The 20,822-nt window shown below is 39.3% G+C and overlaps 1 protein-coding gene across 2 annotated transcripts; it reads left to right on the top strand.

Moving 5' to 3' along the window:
• Window positions 1-7,499: 7,499 nt before the first annotated feature.
• ercc6l (excision repair cross-complementation group 6-like) lies at window positions 7,500-20,479 on the top strand. 2 transcript variants are annotated; one of them, XM_021618270.2, is made up of 3 exons: window positions 7,500-7,664; window positions 9,159-9,200; window positions 16,254-20,479. In XM_021618270.2, exons 1-3 carry the CDS (start codon window positions 7,615-7,617, stop codon window positions 20,014-20,016), a joined length of 3,855 nt encoding a protein of 1,284 aa, XP_021473945.2. In that variant the 5' UTR covers window positions 7,500-7,614; the 3' UTR covers window positions 20,017-20,479. The 2 variants fall into 2 exon arrangements, with proteins under 2 accessions (XP_021473945.2, XP_036846064.1); XM_036990169.1 differs by lacking the exon at window positions 9,159-9,200.
• The last annotated feature ends 343 nt before the right edge of the window (window positions 20,480-20,822 follow it).

Below are 20,822 nucleotides of genomic sequence, written 5' to 3'. Positions count from 1 at the left end.
GCGAGGGGCAATCTGTGACCTTACCTGTAGCTCTTAGACTCTTGTAACTCTCTGCTGAACTGCTACCTTTGTACATAAGATGTTGGCGATGCAATGACACATGCTCAGTAATATCAATGTACTGGAGTGATAATATATCCCCAAAAAAGTAATTTTCCTTTGCAATAGTGAAGTTTAGACTCACCAACCTTAATAGTATTCTTCCCTCTTCTCTGGTGAGTGACATGAGAGAGTTGAGAACATTCCTCTCTGTCTAAATTAGGCAATTATGGTACTGTATTGAGGAACAGGGGGTGTGTGTGTGTGTGTGTGTGAGAGAGAGAGAGAGAGAGAGAGAGAGAGAGAGAGAGAGAGAGAGAGAGAGAGAGAGAGAGAGAGAGAGAGAGAGAGAGAGAGAGAGAGAGAGAGAGAGAGAGAGAGAGAGAGAGAGAGAGAGAGAGAGAGAGAGAGAGAGAGAAATCAATGTCATACCATAACAATAAATAATAGAGTCATCTTGCGGTCAGTTGGGATAGCTGGCCAGATGTTCCAAAGTCAAAACATTGTGTTTACCAGTAAGCAGTTTGCTAGATTAGCCAGCGATTCCTGGAAGTACTATAATTAATATGGGAAGTATCCTCTCTGATGTTAGCCAAGAGGTGGACTGTGTACTGTGTAACAAAGACTTTGTCAAATGTTTGTTAGATTTTTTGTTGAGTGGGTCACTAACCACATTTCCATCCAGTTTGTATGCGAGTAAAGTCATATCGTATTTTTTAAAATCACTACAGCTGTGATGGAAACAGGAAGTTTCCGTACAATTTTATAAATGCCGACTGATCATTTGTTTGTTCGACATGGTGGGATCTTTTTGTGTCGGTAAAAATAATTAGGCACAAAATCCAGGGTTCGCAATCAAATTCAAGGACCTTCAAGTACATGTTTAAGCACTAATATTTATTTTCAAGGACCCTGAATTTGTAATACTTTAGTTCCTATAATGCAAGTGTTTCTAGTAGCCACCAGATGGTAGAATATCGCCACAAACTCATGAGAAGAAAAAAACGAAAAAAAAGCAAAAAAAGAAACATCCCTTTTTCAGGGCCCTGTCTTCCAAAGATAATTTGTAAAAATGTAAATAACTTCACAGATCTTCATTGTAAAGGGTTTAAACACTGTTTCCCATGCGTGTTCAATGAACCATAAAGAATTAATGAACATGCACCTATGGAACGGTCATTAAGACACTAACAGCTTACAGATGGTAGGCAATTAAGGCCACAGTTATGAAAACGTAGGACACTAAAGTGGCCTTTCTACTGACTCTGAAAAACACAAAAAGAAAGATGCCCCGGGTCCCTGCTCATCTGCGTGAATGTGCCTTAGGCATGCTGCAAGGAGGCATGAGGACTGCAGATGTGGCCAGAGCAAAAAATTGCAATGTCCGTACTGTGAGACGCCTAAGACAGGACGGACAGCTGATCGTCCTCGCAGTGGCAGACGACATGTAACAACACCTGCACAGGATCGGTTTCCCAGTGTTGTAATGAACGCGCTGCTAACAGTGCAAATCCGCTGTAACAGGCGAACATAACGAGCACACATGAATTGTTCATGATTCCACTCGTTCGCAGAGGTAGGCGCGATTAGAACTCAGATCAAGAAGCCTTCAGAACGTTGAACAACGCTGGGAACGCCACAATAACTGTCTAAACGATCATTAACAAAACAAAAAGGCGCGTAAACGCCATTTCACAAATAAAAAGGGGCGTAACAGCGTTTACCCTCCACTACATCCCAGAATGTGTCTGGTAAAACCATTCATAAACATCAATAATCTGCCAGACAGTATTGAATCTTTGTATGTATATATACATATTAGTTTATTTTTGTTTATTAAACACAAATAAACAAAAACAAAAAAAATATATACATATATTACATACACACACACACAAATATTTGTTTATTTTTGTTTATTAAACACAAATAAACAAAAACAAAAATATATTTTCCCGGCATTATAACTATTCAGGGCATATTTTTCCGTGGGCATTGCGTATACTCACTTCTTAATACCCACTGATACGTACCAAAGTAGTGTAGTGGAGGTATACGCAGTTTCAATTAATAAGGCTGTTGGAACAGATCAGAATGTTTAGCTTGTAATTTTTATAAACTATTCGGCGCAGCAATGTAGCAGCGGCGGTAGAACTTCGAGGGAATGTTCCAAAATGCAATTTGCGGGAAAACGCTGTTTTAAAATGTGCACGGCACATGCGAGCGGTTTCATGAACAGAGATGGAAATATCCGTTAGAAATTTAGGAAGAGGGGAGATTTAAATATGCAACAACTATCATGGGTTGCAAATATGACTACGATAATGCCTTTGGCTGCTAGATAATGAAAGAAAGTTGAAAGAAAATCAATAGACCAGGAGAAAGCATATGAGTAAGTCTTTATAAAAAATCCTTGCTTCTATGGTGAGATTCTTGCTATAGGCTGCATTCAAGTAAGGAAAGACATGCCTCATAATATGAAGTAAAACGTCCAGGTTTCAAATAATTAAGCAATATAAAAAATACAGCTATGATAATGGTAGGCCTAACCATCTTCTGGTAGATGGAAAGGCTTTCCCAAAAATCTTCTCTATTAAATGTTAGCTACAGTAGCTACAAAGCAGCCTAGCAACCTGTCAGAATGATATCATAATTATTTGCATCAATCCAGTAGCCATTTATTTTTCAAACTCCAACTCGTGTGCTACAGAAACACTGCTAACCAAACAACAGTGCTAGGGGGGGCTGGCAGCATTAACACACTATTTGGGAGACAGAGATGCTAATGAATATCCACCAACAAACTTAATTCTAGAGTTGGCTGAATATGTTTTGACGTATAACTATTTATGGTTTGATGATGAATACTACCTCCAAACGAATGGAACATCGATGCTCTACATTTGCTCCGAGCTATGCTAACCTCTATATGGGTATTTTTGAAGTGGGAGGTGTGGTCAAGAAACACTGGCATATCTTATCATCGGACCCAGTTTTGCCGGCTGAATTTAAATATCCACCACGTATTGTGTATAGGAGAGGTCCCAATTTACGCGATAAATTGGTTCATGCCAACTGCCAGCCTATTTACGCCCTCAACAAAATGGTAGCTATAAATGCAGAGGAAGCGCACCGTGCAACAATATGATGAAGTGTGAATATTTCTGCCACCCACACACAGGAAAACGGTTCCAAATAAATGACATTATTACGTGTTACACCACCCATGTTATTTACATTGTTAAATGTCCACGTGGACTCTGTTATGTCGGTAAAAGAACCCGCTCTCTCAAACAGAGAATTAGTGAACATAAAAGTTAAATCAGGAGAAACGACAGGGATTATCCAGTCGCTGTACATTTCAATGACCTGAAGCATGACATTTCCACCTTTAGATGTTGTGGCATACATAGAGAAAGTTAAGATATCAGACAGGGGAGGAGACATTGATAATACTCTGAGTAAAATAGAATGTTTTGGGATTTTCACCCTCCAGACATTATTTCCTAAAGGACTTGATGAAATGCCTATGTATGTTAGGTTGTGAATTTGAACGTGAAATATGTGTCTCTTGTAGATTATTCTGACGTTTTTTATACGATGTACCCAGTGACTAATGAAAATGTACTATGTCCTCATTGAGATTTACAGACGTGTTCAATACGCCTTATTTATACACTTTTGTAATATTTATGAAATGTATATTGTTATATTTGGTAGCACTTATTTGTTTTTCCTTTGCCTCCAACCCCCTTCGAAGTGTAGAACGGATGTGGGTGGGGCTAGGTCTACATAGGGGTGCACTTTTTTTTTTTTAATCACAAAAGCTTTGACGAAGGCGGTGTGGCCGATGCGTAAGCTTATTAAATATCGGTGATATTATCTAGAGCAGTGTGCGGTTTCCTTTTTCCTTCGTGGTTTTCTGTTAAAAAAGTGTGACTTTGAGACTGAAAATCTGAAACCCGTGATTTAAAAAATATATATATCTGTTTCAATGGTAGGCCTACTATTAAAGGCCCTTGCATGGTCAATCTGACGTATATTGGCTGTGCAGCATTTACGGTGATATGGCCACATTTTCGGATCAAGCATAAACTCGCTTTTAAACAACTTTCACAGCACAGTACAGCTTGGGTTGGCCTGACTGTGAAAGACCAATATCGGATTTGTCATTTAGTTAATGCAGAGTTTGTTTCTCTTATAATTTTTCACACAGGGCGTCTTTCCTTAGCGTGGCGGAGCGTTTGGAATGACATTTTTTTGTTTGTTGTATACCCACTTCTCTAGGAACCACTAAACCACTGGTAGAATGAGTGAGCTTGCCTAGGAACCAGCATGCGAAACACGTGAGGAAATATAACTTGGTAGTCTGCCTGGACCATTTTTCTAATATTTTTCATATTAACATATTTGATTATTTTCTGTTTTCCTCGTTTTAATTCACGTACTTTTCAAATATAGGTATTCCTATATTTACATTTCAGAGTGCCAAATTCAAGTACTTTAAGCACCTCAAGCAACTTGTGCAAATCCTAGAAATGGCGGTGGAAATGCTTTTATGCACAGAAATTGATATAATATCCATCATATCCAAGTAAACTTGGAGTCACATGATGATATGGTGTGTGTGGTCGGATTGGGAAACCATTCAGTTTATTAGGCTACAGATGAAATCAGTGGTGTAAAGTACTTAAGTAAAAATACTTTGAAGTACTACTTGACTATTTGGGGGGGGATCTGTACTTTAATATTTATATTTTTAACTACTTTTACTTTTACTCCGCTACATTCCTAAAGAAAATATGTACTTATTACTCCATTACATTTTCCATGACACACAAAAGTACTCATTACATTTCGAATGCTCAGGCAGGACAGCAATTTGGTCCAATTCACGCACATATCAATATAATGCATCTTCATCCCTACTGCGTCTGATCTGGTGGACTCAATAAACACACAATACTGAATTTGTAAATTATGTCCAAGTGTTAGAGTGATCCGTCTGAAAAACAAGAAAATTGTTTAATCTGGTTTGCTTAATGTGCTTTATCTTGGCCAGGTCGCAGTTGTAAATGAGAACTTGTTCTCAACTAGCCTACCTGGTTAAATAAAGGTGAAATAAAATAAATAAAAAATAATATAAGGAATTTGATGTATACCATTTACTTTTACTCAAGTATGTCAATTTAGTACTTTTTTTCATCACTGTACTTCAGTAAATCTAAAACCAGATACTTTTAGACTTTTACTCAAGTAGTATTTTACGAGTTGTGTAAAGTACTTAAGTATAAATACTTTAAAGTACTACTTATGTCGTTTTTTTTTGAGTATCTGTACTTTACAATGTATATTTTTGACTACTTTTACTTCACTACATTCCTAAAGAAAATGATGTACTCTTTACTCCATGCATTTTCCCTGGCGCCCAAAAGTACTCGTTACATTTTGAATGCTTAGCAGGACAGGAAAATGGCCTAATTCACACACTTATCAAGAGAACATCCCTGGTCATCCCTACTGCCTCTGCTCTGGCGGACTCACTAAACACATGCTTAATTTGCAGTTGTGTAAAGTACTTAAGTAAAAATACTGTGCGCGTTTTCTTGGGTATCTGTACTTTACTTTACTATTTATATTTTTGACTACTTTTACTTTTACTTCACTATATTCCTAAAAAAAAGAATGTACTTTTTACTCCATACATTTTCCCTGACACCTAAAAGTACTTGTTACATTTCGAATGTAAAATGGTCCAATTAATTCGCTTATCAAGAGAACAACACCCACCAACACCCACCACTGCGACCTGTATGCTCTAGTCGGCTGGCCCTCGCTACATATTCGTCGCCAGACCCATTGGCTCCAGGTCATCTATAAGTCTATGCTAGGTAAAGCTCCGCCTTATCTCAGTTTACTGGTCACGATAACAACACCCGTTCCAGCAGGTATATCTCACTGATCATCCCCAAAGCCAACACCTATTTTGGCCGCCTTTCCTTCCAGTTCTCTGCTGCAAGTGACTGGAACGAATTGCAAAAATCGCTGAAGTTGGAGACTTATTTCACTCACCAACTTTATACATCACCTATCTGAGCAGTTAACCGATCGCTGCAGCTGTACATAGTCCATCTGTAAATAGCCCACCCAATCTACCTACCTCATCCTCATACTGTTTTTATTTTATTTACTTTTCTGCTCTTTTGCACACCAGTATCTCTACTTGCACATCATCATCTGCTCATTTATCACTCCAGTGTTAATCTGCTAAATTGTAATTATTCGCTCCTATGGCCTATTTATTGCCTACCTCCTCATGCCTTTTGCACACACTGTATATAGACTTTCTTTCTTTTCTACTGTGTCATTGACTTGTTTATTGTGTTATTGGCTTGTTTATTGTTTACTCCATGTGTAACTCTGTGTTGTTGCCTGTGTCACACTGCTTTGCTTTATCTTGGCCAGGTCACAGTTTTCAATGAGAACTTGTTCTCAACTAGCCTTCCTGGTTAAATAAAGGTGAAATAATAAATTTAAATGAAAACAACCCTGGTCATCCCTACTGCCTCTGATCTGGTGGACTCACTAAGCACAAATACTTTATGAGTGTCCCCCTGGCTATCAGTAAATTAAAAATGCATAAACATTATGCTGCCTGGTTTACTTAATATAAGTAATTTGAAATAATTGATACTTTTTTACTTTTGAAAGTTAAGTATATTTTAGAAATTACATTTACTTTTGATACTTTGGTATATTTAAAACCAAATACTTTTCACAGGGTGGTAAAGTGCACAGTGATGAGCTTGATGCTGCTTTCCAATAAATATCTAGGGTCTTATTCTAATGACATGATGATCAATGCCTGACTGCCGTTTGACAAATAAAAATAGTATCGCTCTTATCCATAATAATCTGATCATGTAGACTAGCCCACCAGCATTGCCATACCAGCACTGTATCTGTGAGTTGTTGGCTATTAAGATATTTTAGCTCACATGCCAAAACCAGATTAGGCACCACTGCTATTTAATGCAACAGTTTTTGTGACAAAACAATCAGTAGGGTTGAAAATGCTATGGAAACACGAACTTTAGATTTGTATTTGGTAAATGAACATTTAAGCGAAAATGTTAAAGTTGTGTGCACTACGCCATCAGGCACTGGTTTTTATTTGGTGGAAACACCACTTTTTATTTATTTTATTTTATCTCACCTTTATTTAACCAGGTAGGCAAGTTGAGAACAAGTTCTCATTTACAATTGCGACCTGGCCACTAATGGGAATATTGGCATATTTTCTATATGCAGCTTCTAGAATATTCGCATGAAAATCAATTCGCCAACTGAATGGAAACCTACCTTTTGACTGTGATTTTTTATAGAGAAATTCCTTTATATTGGCTGGTTCCTCCCACTTAAAATATTTTCCATTTGATAATACACTGCGCATGTGCAATTCGTTTGAAATATGTGGCGGGGAGATTCGTTGGCGTTGCGCAGTCAAAGCGAAGCACAGGCGAGTCCCAATGCATCACAAATGAAATAATCCCAACAAATCGAACTGGCAAAACAATGGACAACTCAAATCACCTAATTTCGAAGATGTCGGAGAAATTGGAGAAGTAAGTTTCTAAAGAAAAAAGCCTGCTGAATGCTAATTACTGCACGTTTAGCATCCCGTCCAATACAATGCTAGCTAGCTAGAGAAGTTCACCCTCACTAGCAATTATGTTGCTAACTTGTTAGCTACTGTAGTTGTTACTAGATAACTTCTTTTTTTTTTTGTTAGTTACTGTAGTTGTTACTAGGTAATTAACTTTTTTGGTTTAACCTAAGTATTGAATAATTCAGTACGGCCAAATGGTTTGTAACGTAAATTTTAGCTGCTTAGCTAGCTATATACGTTAGCCAGGGAGGAAGAGGCGAAATCAGTATAAATCATCTTTTTTTACACTATAGCCACATGAAGTCAAATATCCGGATAGTACTGTAAAGCTGACCAACCCACCTATTTGCTAGCATGGCCGACCCACTTGTTTACAGCTGCACTAGGATCAGACAGGCTTCCTGTGTAGCTTAACTACATCACTGCTAACCCGGCACAACTGAGTATGGCTCAGAAAACATGCGTCAATCCAGGGATAAGAAATGTGTTGTACTCCGAATTTTCCCATTTATCCCAACTGTGTCATTTGGGAAGATTGAACGACTGCTAGTTTATTCTCGAAAACTGACCTCGTTGTCCTCATTATAGGTAGAAGCCACAGCAGCCGTTTTGGATCATTTGTTGTTCAACACCAGGTGCCTTTCCTTAATGGCTACTGCTACTGCTAGCATGAGGACGAAAACTATAGTTTACAACAACAAAAAGTCATTACATCTTCTCTGTGTAACAGTTGGGATAATGGCACAATTCGAGTACAACACATTTCTTATTCCCGAATTGAGGTACGTTTTCCAGACTATGTCTTAATCTACAAAGAAGGCCTGTAGAAAACTAGTGCAGTTTTAAGCAAGCAGGACAGATTTGCTGGCTAAATCCATAGTAATGTGTTGGGATGTAATGTTTCAGCGACGTGCATCGGTCCCGTATTCAAACGTTTGAGATACTGCATCTGTCCGCGGACCCCGAACCGACCCAAATGTAGCATTGGTCAGAAAATACATTCAAATGTTACGAATCGCCGATTCACTAACGGAGGTAAAGACAGTTTAAGTTGGATATTCGACAGATTTTCGCGAATTCAAACCTCAATAGCTTTCAAACCACTTGAGCCACAGACTCCAAATAAGTATCATGATTGCGCATTGCGCGTACCATTGCACAGGTCTTATTTTCTCGATTTGGACATGAATTCGCTTTCCAAAGCTAATAAACATGTGGAAATGTGAGCGGCATTTTGTATTCCTAGTAGAATTAGTTAGGTAGCGTAAACAAAGTAAATGTTTCTGAAATAAATGTTAGTGCATCGAATCACATCAATTCATTCTCAAATAAAACCATATCGCAATAAAACGTATTGTTCCTGTATCGGGGTCCATGTAAGTATCCAATCGTTTTTAAATGGAAAAATGCACATCCCTACTAAGGTGCTAATATTATGCTTATTTTATAGGTCATTGTCAATGGACACTGAGGAGATGGAGACATACCAGAGGTATGTGGGAGGAAGATTATCATGTTAATGTCTTCAGAACACAATTCTGAAAAATGTACACAAATATTACTGTGGTAGCTTTTATTGCGGGACTTTGAGTGTGGGGAAATCACCTCACTAGTCAGCCTATTATTTATTGAACATTCATATTGCACTGTACACACAGCCTTACCTATGGATTGTGGATCTATGAAATGGGGTATCACTGTCTCAGTTACACCCGCAGAACACTATTCTGAAAAGCTAAATAATGTTAGTCTAGTAGTAGTGCTTTATTTTGGGACTATGACTGGAAAATCACCTCTGATTAGTCTTAATTTATATGCATTGAACATTCATATTGCACTGTACAGCATTACCTATGGATTGTGGATACATGAAATTGAGTCAGTCTACTCAGTGACGCCCACAGAACACAATTCTGAAGAGTTTACACGTATTAGTGTCGTAGCTCTTACTTTGTCTATGGGAGATCACCTCTAGTGAGCCTTTTATACGCATTGAATGAATCTTCCATATGGTATAATGTGTTTAAGTAAGCCCCTTTGCAATTATGCAGTCCTCCAATATGTCCACAGTGAATTCCATTTTTTTTTTTTTCAGTTTAGACTATATACATTGAATTTACTGTAAAACAGATGCCCCGCTTCACATTTCTGAAAATTGTAAAACGATGATTTAATTAATGTGAATCGGTTCTTTTTGACAAACCTAATGATTCACTTTGCCATTGTAGTAGTTGGGGTTCGGTTCAATCGTGGTGAATCAAATCATGGGAATCAAAATAATAATTTCTGAATTGCAAACAGTAAAAGGAAAAAATGTTAGCTGTCGCCTTTTGGATTGTGTCATCGCAAAACTTATTTTGTAGATATTTTAAGTTGATTGGGACATTACATTTATTGGACACTGCAACTAAATATATGCTAATAGTCAGCCTAAAGTAAACACTTCTAAAGTAAGACAAATATAGGGACCTATACAAATCTGTGATGCAGAAACTCATGCTGAAACAGTAATTTCTAAAGGTTGTCTACCAAGAACTTCCCAATTAAATGTTGACTGCAAAATAGGCCTACCTGGCAGAATGATTTCATGATGTCTATCAATTGGGTGCACATTTGTTTAGCAAACAATGGCATTGTATGTGCAGTACAGAAACACTGCTAGTAAGGCAATGGTCTCTTTCTAGGTGCACAGTTGAATTAAAGGGAACTACACCCTCCAAATATTTTTCCCATACCTCAACTGGTCTTCTGGCGTGGTTAAATACTTATTGTGTACTTAGAACATCCACTTCTGTTATTGTTAAATGAAATTACGTGAATCTGAAAACACTACGAAAAATGCCAAACCTGGTAAAATCAAACTGAATTTGGGTGATAATCTATTGGGCCCTATAATTGGCTAAAATAGAATATGCACATTTCCTGAAGAAAATGTGGGCTTGCTTCACCTGTCGAAGCCTTTGTATGGTAGTGGGAGTTTGCTTTGCCTCTTCTTTGTCTCTTGGCTGATTTTTCGGGAAGTTCCTTTCCATTTGACAATACACAGCGCATGTTCAAAATCGAAACGTGATTTGTTTGAAATATGTGGCGTAGAGAACTGTTACGTATTCAAAGCACAGACGAACAGGAAATGCTGAGTCCCAATGCAACTTCCAGACAACACATAAGTGAAATAATGTACACAAAACGAACCGGCAAGACGGACATCTCAAACCACAGCTGTCTGTTTCTCCGAAAAACTGTCATTTTCGTCCTCATGCTAGGTAGCAGAAGCCACAGCAGCCATTTTGACTGAAACTGCAATTCCAATCAGCTCCTTTGTTGCTCAACACAACATGTTAGCATGAGGACGAAAATGACAGGTTACTTAACTAGCGGTCGTTAAATCTTCTCGGTGTAACAGTTGGGATAATGGGACCATTCTGAGCCACCGTTACTATTCCCACCAAGTATGTCAACACTATTGGTGCGATGTGGAGGGTGTTTGCCTTTCGCACCAGTGACTTGGGTTTTATTCCCTTCCCTGCCGTTTGCTTCAATACCAAAAGGCAAACATTTGTTGGTGGGGTCTCTAGATGTTTTACTAAGGTTTAGTATTCTTACAAAGGGTCCAACTTAATTTATTATGCTATAATTAGTACTTTTGCTTGCCCCACAGCTCAAAAAAAGAAATTTATTTTACTAGGCAAGTCAGTTTAGGTCAATTTCTTATTTACAATGACGACCAAACTTGGATGACGCTGGACCAATTGTGCACCGCCCTATGGGACTCCCATTCACGGCTGGATGTGATACATCCTGGATTTGAACCAGGGACTGTAGTTATGCCTCTTGCACTGAGATGCAGTGCCTTAGACCGCTGCACCACTCAGGAGCCCTTAAATTAGTTACAGTTAATACATTTTGCATGGCTTTATTGTAAAATTTGTGCATTAATTATGTAATGCCATTCTGACCCTGTTTAGCATTTTCTAGTGAGCCCAATTGTGGCATGATTCCACTATTTGTATCTGTTTCAGTGGCAGACTTATTTTGAAGGCAAACCGCTAATTCCACTATTTTTACGAATCACTGTTTTTCACATCGGGGTTCTTCATACCTCCTCAGTGGTGAAGATTTTGAAGTAAACTACACCCAGGGTAGGGGCAACAAGTCAGGTACAGACAGAAAAAGCATTGTTAAAGGCCCAGTGCAGTCAAATGTGAGTTTCCTGTGTTTTATATATTTCCTGAGGTTGGAATAATACTGAAAAATATGATAATGCATTTTTAGAGTAATAGACCACCTGACATTTCAGCCTGTTGTGGTGGGATGGAGTTCTGGTCTGCCTGATGATATCACCCGGCGGTAAATTAGTTAACAGACCAATAAGAAAGAGTTCTAAACCTCTCTGCCAATCGAGGCTAGGTTTCAGTTTTCCCCTCACCCAAACCAAACCCAGACTGTCCTAGCAGAATTTATTTGATATTGAGATAAAAATGGCTGTGTTGGACATTTTTTTAAGCAACAAAGATAGTGGTCCTCTGTAGCTCAGTTGGAAGAGCATGGCACTTGCAAGGCCAGGATGGTGGGTTTAATTCCTGGGACCACCAATGGGTAAAATGTATGCACGCATGGATGAAAGCATCTGCTAAATGGCTTATTATGGTTATACACTGCCGTTTAGAAGTTTGGGGTCACTTAGAAATGTCCTTGTTTTTGAAAGAAAAGCACACAAAAAAGGTTCATTTTAAAATAACATCAAATTGATCAGAAATGCAGTGTAGACACTGCGAATGTTGAACATGACTAATGTAGCTACACAGGTGTACAGAGGCCCATTATCAGCAATCCTGTGTTCCAATGGTGCGTGGCTTTTTCTTTGTACCTCTGCCTAGAAGGCCAGCATCCCAGAGTCACCTCTTCACTGTTGACATTGAGACTGGTGTTTTGCGGGTACTATTTAATGAAGCTGTCAGTTGAGGACTTATGAGGTGTCTGTTTCTCAAACTAGACACTCTAATGTACTTGTCCTCGTGCTCAGTTGTGCACCGGGGCCTCCCACTCTTTCTATTCTGGTTAGAGACAGTTTGCGCTGTTCTGTGAAGGGAGTAGTATACAGTGTTGTATGAGATCTTCAGTTTCTTAGCAATTTCTCGCATGGAATAGCCTTCATTTTTCAGAAGAAGAATAGACTGACGAGTTTCAAAAGAAAATGCTTAGTTTCTGGCCATTTTGAGCCGAACCCACAAATGCTGATGCTCCAGATACTCAACCATTGTAGAAGGCCAGTTTTATTGCTTCTTTAACATCAGCACAACAGTTTTCAGCTGTGCTAACATAATTGCAAAAGGGGTTTCTAATGATCAATTAGCCTTTTAAAATTATAAACTTGGATTAGCTAACACAACTTGCCATTGGAACACATGCCCATTATCAGCAACCATCACTCATATGTAGATATTCCATTAAAAAAATCAGCCGTTTCCAGCTACAATAGTCATTTACAACATTAACTATGTCTACCCTGCATTTTAATGGACCAAAAATGTGCTGCTTTCAAAAACAAGGACATTTCTAAGTGACCCCAAACTTTTGAAAGGTAGTGTATGTTTTGATTTGTTTAACACTTATTTTTTTGTTATTGCTTACTACATAATTCCAAATGTGTTATTTCATACTTTTGATGTCTTCCCTATTATTCTACAATGTAAAAACTAAAAACACTTGAATGAGTAGGTGTGTCCAAACTTTTGACTGGTACTATATATAGATTATTTATAAAGTCAGGCACATTTAACAGTTGGACTATTGGCCTTCTTTAGACTAGTTGAGTATCTGGAGCATCAGCATTTTTAAACAGACCAACCAGTGCTCCCGCACATTGGCTAACCGGGCTATCTGCATTGTGTCCCACCACCCATCAACCCCTCTTTTATGCTACTGCTACTCTCTGTTCATCATATATGCATAGTCACTTTAACCATATCTACATGTGCATACTACCTCAATCAGCCTGACTAACCGGTGTCTGTATGTAGCCTCGCTACTGTATATAGCCTCGCTACTGTATATAGCCTGTCTTTTTACTGTTGTTTTATTTCAATACTTACCTAACACCTTTTTTGCACTATTGGTTTGAGCCTGTAAGTAAGCATTTCACTGTAAGGTCTACACCTGTCTACACCGCACGTGACAAATAAACTTTGATTTGATTATAGATCCGATTTTAAGTTGGTTTCCTCGTCTCCTCACTCTGCTGCTGCCTCTCCCGCATTGTTCTTAACACCAATATGCTGCTTAACTTTGCTATTATGCGCATGGCAATATAGGGAAAGGTGCCAATTCAACGGTGCACTGAAGATTGTTTCAGAACAGAGGACAGCGACTACTATCTAATGCGGGAGAAAGCGCATTGGTTTTAAAATAGTGTTATATTTGTTAGTCTTGCACAATTATTTTGACATATAACCATATATAATTTCAGTATAACATGTCTTAGAATGATTGACTGTGTGATGGCTTACGTAATGGATTAGTCACAGGTGCGAATCAGACAGGTGAGCCAGCAGCATACCACCCTGCATCCCACTGCTTAGCTTTCCTCTGAAGCTAAGCAGGGTTGTTCCTGGTTGGTCCCGGGATTGGGACATTGCCCTGTGTAGTGTTCAGTCTTTTGGATGGGACGTTAAAACGGGCGCCGTGACTCTCTGTGGTCACTAAAGATCCCATGGCACTTATCGTAAGAGTAGGGGTGTTAACCCCGGTGTCCTGGCTAAATTCCCAATCATGGCCACCTAATCATCCCCAACTTCCAATTGTCTCTTTTATCCCCCCTCTTTAACTATTCCCCAGGTCATTGATGTAAATCAGAATGTGTTTCGTCAACTTACCTGATAAAATAAGGGTAATCAAATAAAGGTGTCTTGTGCGACCAAACAATCGACCAGTGGACTAAATAGGGTCTGCCCTAAACTGGAAGTGAATATGCATTTATATATTTTTGCATTATAATTTAAAAAAGAACGCAGCATTTCGGAGGACATTTTCAGTCGTAAGAGGGAGGTAATACTATATATATATATATATATATATTAGGGGGAAGAGAGACAATACAGTATAAGGCTTTGTAGAGGAATTTAGATTTTTTTATTGGAATGCAATTGAGTCATTTAGCAAGTGTTCTTATCCATAGCAACTTAAAGGAGCAATTGGCGTTACGTGCCTTGCTCAAGGTTTTGCTGCAGTGCTCCAGACAATTCCCCCCCCCCCCACTGCTTGGTAAGACAACTGAAAAATATGGCTATTTCATCTAACATAATCCAGGGAATGCATGATTGACATTTTGTTTGTCAACCTGTCAAAATAGTATCCAGAATGGTCAGATTGCTTTTTGTGCATATAAGGCGTAGGGCTATGCTACATAATTAACCGCCTGAGGAAGTGGGAACTTTTGCTAACTTTAAATACGAACCATGTAATTAATTAATCTCTAATGTCCTACAAACTTTCCAGCGCTAGGCCTGTGTTACTAGATGTAGTCACCGTAAATGTCCTGCAAAACAAGCCTTCTCAGATTGTAAGGTGGTGCCATTTTCTTAATGTTGAGAAATAAATAATATACTTCCCGAAGGCATATATGTACCTCTAACAAAAACAACAGTAGTTGTATCTCTCCCTCCCTGTGCGCACAGCACCTCACTCACACAGCAGTGGAACAGGGACCAGCTTAGGGCATGATAAGGGCAAAATATATTGAGATTTTTATTTGCGATATAGATCAAAACACTTGGGTGCACTGTTGTAATCATTGAAATGGAATGATTTATATTAGGAAGCTAGGTGGAATGCAGCATTGTTCTTGTTTGGAACAATCTTTTGACTGGATTTGACCTAACAGCATGCACATTTATAGTGAATCTAATAGCAAGGAGAAGGAACTGCGCTGCTTGATTGACAGAGGGCGGGGCTTGGTGTGTGTGTGGGAAGCAGCCTGAAGAGGAGAGGGCTGACATACGGAGTAAACTATACTGTCACACGTTGCTTGGTGGTGTTTCAAAATATTGCATGGAATTTGAATCTCTTGCTATATAGATATTACATGTCAATATTGCGATTTCAATGTAAATTCTAATTTAGCCTTCGACAGGCAGATAATTTCATAGCAGGAATCATATGATGCACAAGGCTACTGGTGACCAAATAATGTTTTTTGAGCAAACAAACCTGTAAGGGCTTTATATAGCATAATCAACGAAAATTACAGATCAGAACCATTTTGCTTAGGTAAGAGGAAGGCAATGTCGGTAATTTATGGTATATCCTACCGGCTCTAGGCTGAGAAGTGGAAACTGGTCTTAATGACGAGATGGAAATGTCTGCACTGCAGACATTTTGTCATACATTCTTTCATACCAAGATTTTAACTGCTGCGGAGCAATGCTTTTTGTGCTGTTTTTTAACAGCTGTATCATACACGATATCCTATTATGATATAGATTACTGACTTGTCTAATTCTATTTCTTAAAAAAACAAACATTTACAAGTGTTTTCTTTCTTTTAAAGGTACATCAGGGATGGAAAAGATGCTGCCAGACAAGGAAATATGTCAAAATCATTGGAACTGTTCAAGCTGGCCCATGACATCCACCCTGGTGATAAACTTTGGAGCAGGATAAAGAAACTTCAGGAGGCTATAAAAGAGATGGCACAGCAAGGCTCAGAGAGTGAGGATGAAGATTTTGTCAATGTCAACAACAGTGGTCTAATGCTTTTCAAAGAAATGTATGACAAACTGTATGATCATCAGCAAGAGGGGGTTGCTTTTTTGTATGGTCTCCACAGAGATGGTCGTCAAGGAGGAATCCTAGCTGATGACATGGGCTTAGGGAAGACAATTCAGGTCATATCGTTTCTCTCTGGTATGTATGATGCTGACTTGGTAAAGCATACCCTGCTCATCATGCCAACCTCACTCATCAAGAACTGGATCAGGGAATTTGCCAAATGGACTCCTGGAATGAGAGTCAAAGAGTTTCATGGCACAAGCAAAGTGGAACGCAACAGGAACTTGGAGAAGATTCAAAGAAGAGGTGGTGTCATCATCACTACATACCAAATGCTGATCACTAACTGGGAACTTCTCTCGTCTTACAATGGTAGAGAATTCAAATGGGATTATGTAATCCTAGATGAGGCACACAAGATCAAAACCTCCTCAACCAAGACAGCCAAAAGTGCACATGCGATTCCTGCCAGGAATCGTGTACTTCTTACAGGCACACCTGTACAGAATAACCTGAGAGAAATGTGGGCTCTTTTTGATTTTGCTTGTCAAGGGGCACTTCTTGGTACTTCTAAAACCTTCAAAACACAGTATGAAAGTCCCATCACCCGTGCAAGAGAGAAGGATGCCACCCCAGGTGAGAAAGCCCTGGGGCTCAAGATGTCGGAGAACCTCATGGCCATCATAAATCCATACTTCCTAAGGAGGACAAAGGCAGAAGTACAGAGAAAAACACAAAACTGTGTGAAAGCCTGTGAAAAGGACCTTGAAAACGAAGTCCCAAGTAGTAGTAGGGGTGGTGGTGGTGGTGCAGAAATGCCGAACCTCACCAGGAAGAATGATCTAATTATCTGGACGTACCTGAGCTCAGTTCAGGAGGAAATCTACAATCAGTTCTTATCCCTAGATAACATCAAGGAGCTGCTCATGACCACCAGGTCACCGTTGGCTGAACTGAATATCCTGAAGAAATTGTGTGACCACCCAAGACTTCTCTCCGCCAGGGCTGTCGCTCAGTTAGGCCTAGAAGAAGGAACAAGTGCAAACTCTCATGATGATGAAAATGAATCTGCTGCACACAGAATCGACAACATATCTGATGAAACACTAATATCAGAATCTGGAAAGATGATGTTTCTCATTGCACTTTTGGAAAGTCTTAAGGAAGAAGGCCATCGCACACTTGTTTTCTCTCAGTCAAGGAAGATGTTGGACATTCTTGAACGGGTTCTAGTGAACAAGCGTTTCAAGATTGTGAGACTTGATGGCACAGTAACACACCTCACAGAAAGAGAGCGGCGCATCCAAATGTTCCAGACCAACAAGCAATACTCAGTCTTTCTCCTAACCACCCAAGTGGGAGGAGTTGGCATCACATTGACAGCAGCAAACCGAGTAGTTATTTTTGACCCCAGCTGGAATCCAGCCACCGATGCCCAGGCCGTTGACCGGGCCTACCGCATTGGACAAACAGAGAACGTTGTCATCTATAGACTGATCACTTGTGGCACAGTGGAGGAGAAGATCTACAGACGGCAGGTGTTCAAAGACTCCTTGATCAGACAGACCACCGGGGACAAGAAAAATCCATTCCGGTACTTCAGCAAACAAGACCTGAAAGAACTCTTCACACTACAAGACACTCGATCCTCATCAACACAGCTGCAGCTGCAGTCACTGCACTCGAGACAAAGACTCACAGATCCTAAATTGGATGAACACATCGCCCACCTTCACTCCATGGAGATGTTTGGAATATCTGATCATGACCTCATGTTCTCGCATGAAGTAGCAAACAACGAAGATGACCCTGGGGATCAGGAAGCTCACAAGTACATAGAGAACAGGGTGCAGAAAGCTCAGGAGCTGATGAAGGTGGAATCTGAGTTGCAACAGCAGTTTGCTGACAGCATTGAGTCAAACACTGAGCCGGCACATCTGCGGAAACCCCCTCAACACTATACAGTGGGGTCAACTGAGAAAAAGCCAAAGAATGAAAAACCCAGCCCCTCCTATCCTAGCCATAACCACAACTTCAACTCCCCTGTGTTGGTGGATCTTACCCATTCTGGGTCTGGTGACGAGGAAGATATCCACAATCTGAGTAACAAATTCATTGATCTAGCTGTAGATGAAAGCATTGAGATTATAGAGCCCACTGTGACATTTGCGACTGAGGAACAGTTCATAAAGAGCAACCATCTTTCTCCCATAGACACGTCTCTTGAGGTGTTGTTGAATGGTGAGCCAATTTACACTTCCGCTCAAGAGATTTTGGATGTGTCATCAGAAGCAAAGGATGATATTGTTGCCGTAGGACATCTTACCTCTGAAGTTGAACAAGACAACCAGCCAAATGGCAATGGTTCCCCACAATGGCAGAACTTGTCACTTCACCAAGACTTGACAATGGACCAGAAGATCTCACCTGTCAAATCCCAGAAGAATCAAAGACTTTCTATGCTACTACAGATGTCCAACAAGAGCCTAGAAAGTCATGCAGAAACATCCTCCAAAGTTGATGAACTTGAGTCTTTTGGAGGAAATTTCAATCTACAGTTAGAGGACAGCGCTAGTGATATGTTCCCAGAAGAGGAATCCGAGTCCATTGTGGGAAATTCAGGTTTCCAGTTAGAGATGGATGTCGGCTTCAATGCAGATGACAAGCCTTCTGTGACTGGAGATGTTGAACAGAATGGAGCAGATGTTCATGTCAATTCCCCTGTTACTGAAAACTCATTCATTACTACTTTCAAGAAAAAGAAAAGAGAAGCTTTAATTTACAATAGTGAGGAGGATGACATTGACGAAGATGAGAGGCCTCATTTGATGAACAGGAAATTGGATGAAGAATTCCATGGTATTGGTTCCTCCACACCAAAATCTGTTAAATCTGGATCCAGTTCCTTTAAAACCAGGAAAAGCTTGGGAGTGAACACCTCTGTGGCCTCAAGACGTTCCTTTGTGGATTCCGTGATTGAGCATGTAGAGGACCTTGATGAGGACATGGAAGCTGAGGTTTTACAGGTGCACACTGATGATGCAAGTGAGGAAAGTGAGGTGACTGGATCTTGTGAGGTGACTGGATTTCATGAGTCTCTCATGGAAGAGGAACCCACAGGGGAAACCTTAAACACTGAGAATGAAGAGGAAAGTGAGGAAGGTGGAAGTGAGCCAATGCATGTTGAAGAATCTGAAATGGGAGAGGAGGAAGAAAGTTCTTTGGAGGAATCTACCGGTGATCATGAACTTGTTTCTAGTGAAAGAATGGACCAATGTGCCAGTGGAAAAGATGCCACATTACAGACTGTGGAATGTGTCAACAACAGCCGTGATTCCTCAGCTATGACTGAAGAAAAGATGTATGAAAACCATGTGGAAAATGGAAAACAATCTTTCTCTGAGGGGAAACTTGATGATGCCTTGAACTTCTTTTTGAAAGCAATTGACATTAAAAGTGGTGATCCTGAAATTCAGTTAATGGCAATTAAATTGTACCGTCAGCTCGGTGAGAGAAAAAAAAAAAAAGTGAAATATTTTTGAAAAGTGTGAACTCATTGCTGTCATCTACATGTACACACAATGTATCACTTCACTGATAGGGGTGTCTTTTTAAAGGTGTGTCTTGTAAAACTACGTTGAAACAAATGGTTAAAATAATAGGCTAGTTAGAAATGTTTTTTTGATCAATTATTTTCTTAATTGTATTTTTGCATGCTTTTGTAATGTGTATATAATTCATAAATGCAAGTAAAAAATAATCTAAAAATCTAATTTGTTTTAAAGTTTAATTGTGTAGTTTCACTGTGGAGGTTTCAATCATTACTCAGCCCATTAAATATTCAAAGGAAAATGGCATTTAGTGCTTGCAATTTGGTTTGATGTATATGTTTTGTGATGCTAACTCTTATTACTTGAGCTCTTATGTGAGCCATATATTGTATAATGATGATAATATCACACCATAAAACAGCATATTTGGTTTCCAATAAATTAAGCAATATTAGAACAAGCAATGTCATTTTATTTATATACTAAAGTACCAGTCAATAGTTTGAACACATCTACTCATTCCAGGAGTGTGCAAAGCTGTCATCAAGGCAAAGGGTGGCTACTTTGAAGCTACTAAAATGTATTTTGATTTAACACTTTTGGTTACTATATAATTTCACATGTGTTATTTCATATTTTTGACGTCTTTTTGACGTCTTTACAAATTAACAGACCCTTGAATGAGTAGGTGTGTCCAAACTTTTGACTGGTATTGTCAACTGTGGGACCTTATATAAACAGGTGTATGCCTTTCCAAATCATGCCCAATCAATTAAATTTACCACAAGTGGACTCCA

This window comes from Oncorhynchus mykiss, chromosome 10, assembly GCF_013265735.2.
Source record: "Oncorhynchus mykiss isolate Arlee chromosome 10, USDA_OmykA_1.1, whole genome shotgun sequence".
NCBI classification, from domain to species: domain Eukaryota; kingdom Metazoa; phylum Chordata; class Actinopteri; order Salmoniformes; family Salmonidae; genus Oncorhynchus; species Oncorhynchus mykiss.
Note: the sequence above shows the minus strand (reverse complement) of the source record. Positions and strands in the feature narration are given on the sequence as shown.

Coding starts and splice junctions, on each gene's coding strand:
- ercc6l (XM_021618270.2), top strand. CDS start 7,615: ATGGACAACTCAAATCACCTAATTTCGAAGATGTCGGAGAAATTGGAG. Junction 7,665..9,158: donor ATGTCGGAGAAATTGGAGAA/GTAAGTTTCTAA, acceptor CTTATTTTATAG/GTCATTGTCAATGGACACTG. Junction 9,201..16,253: donor GAGATGGAGACATACCAGAG/GTATGTGGGAGG, acceptor TTTCTTTTAAAG/GTACATCAGGGATGGAAAAG.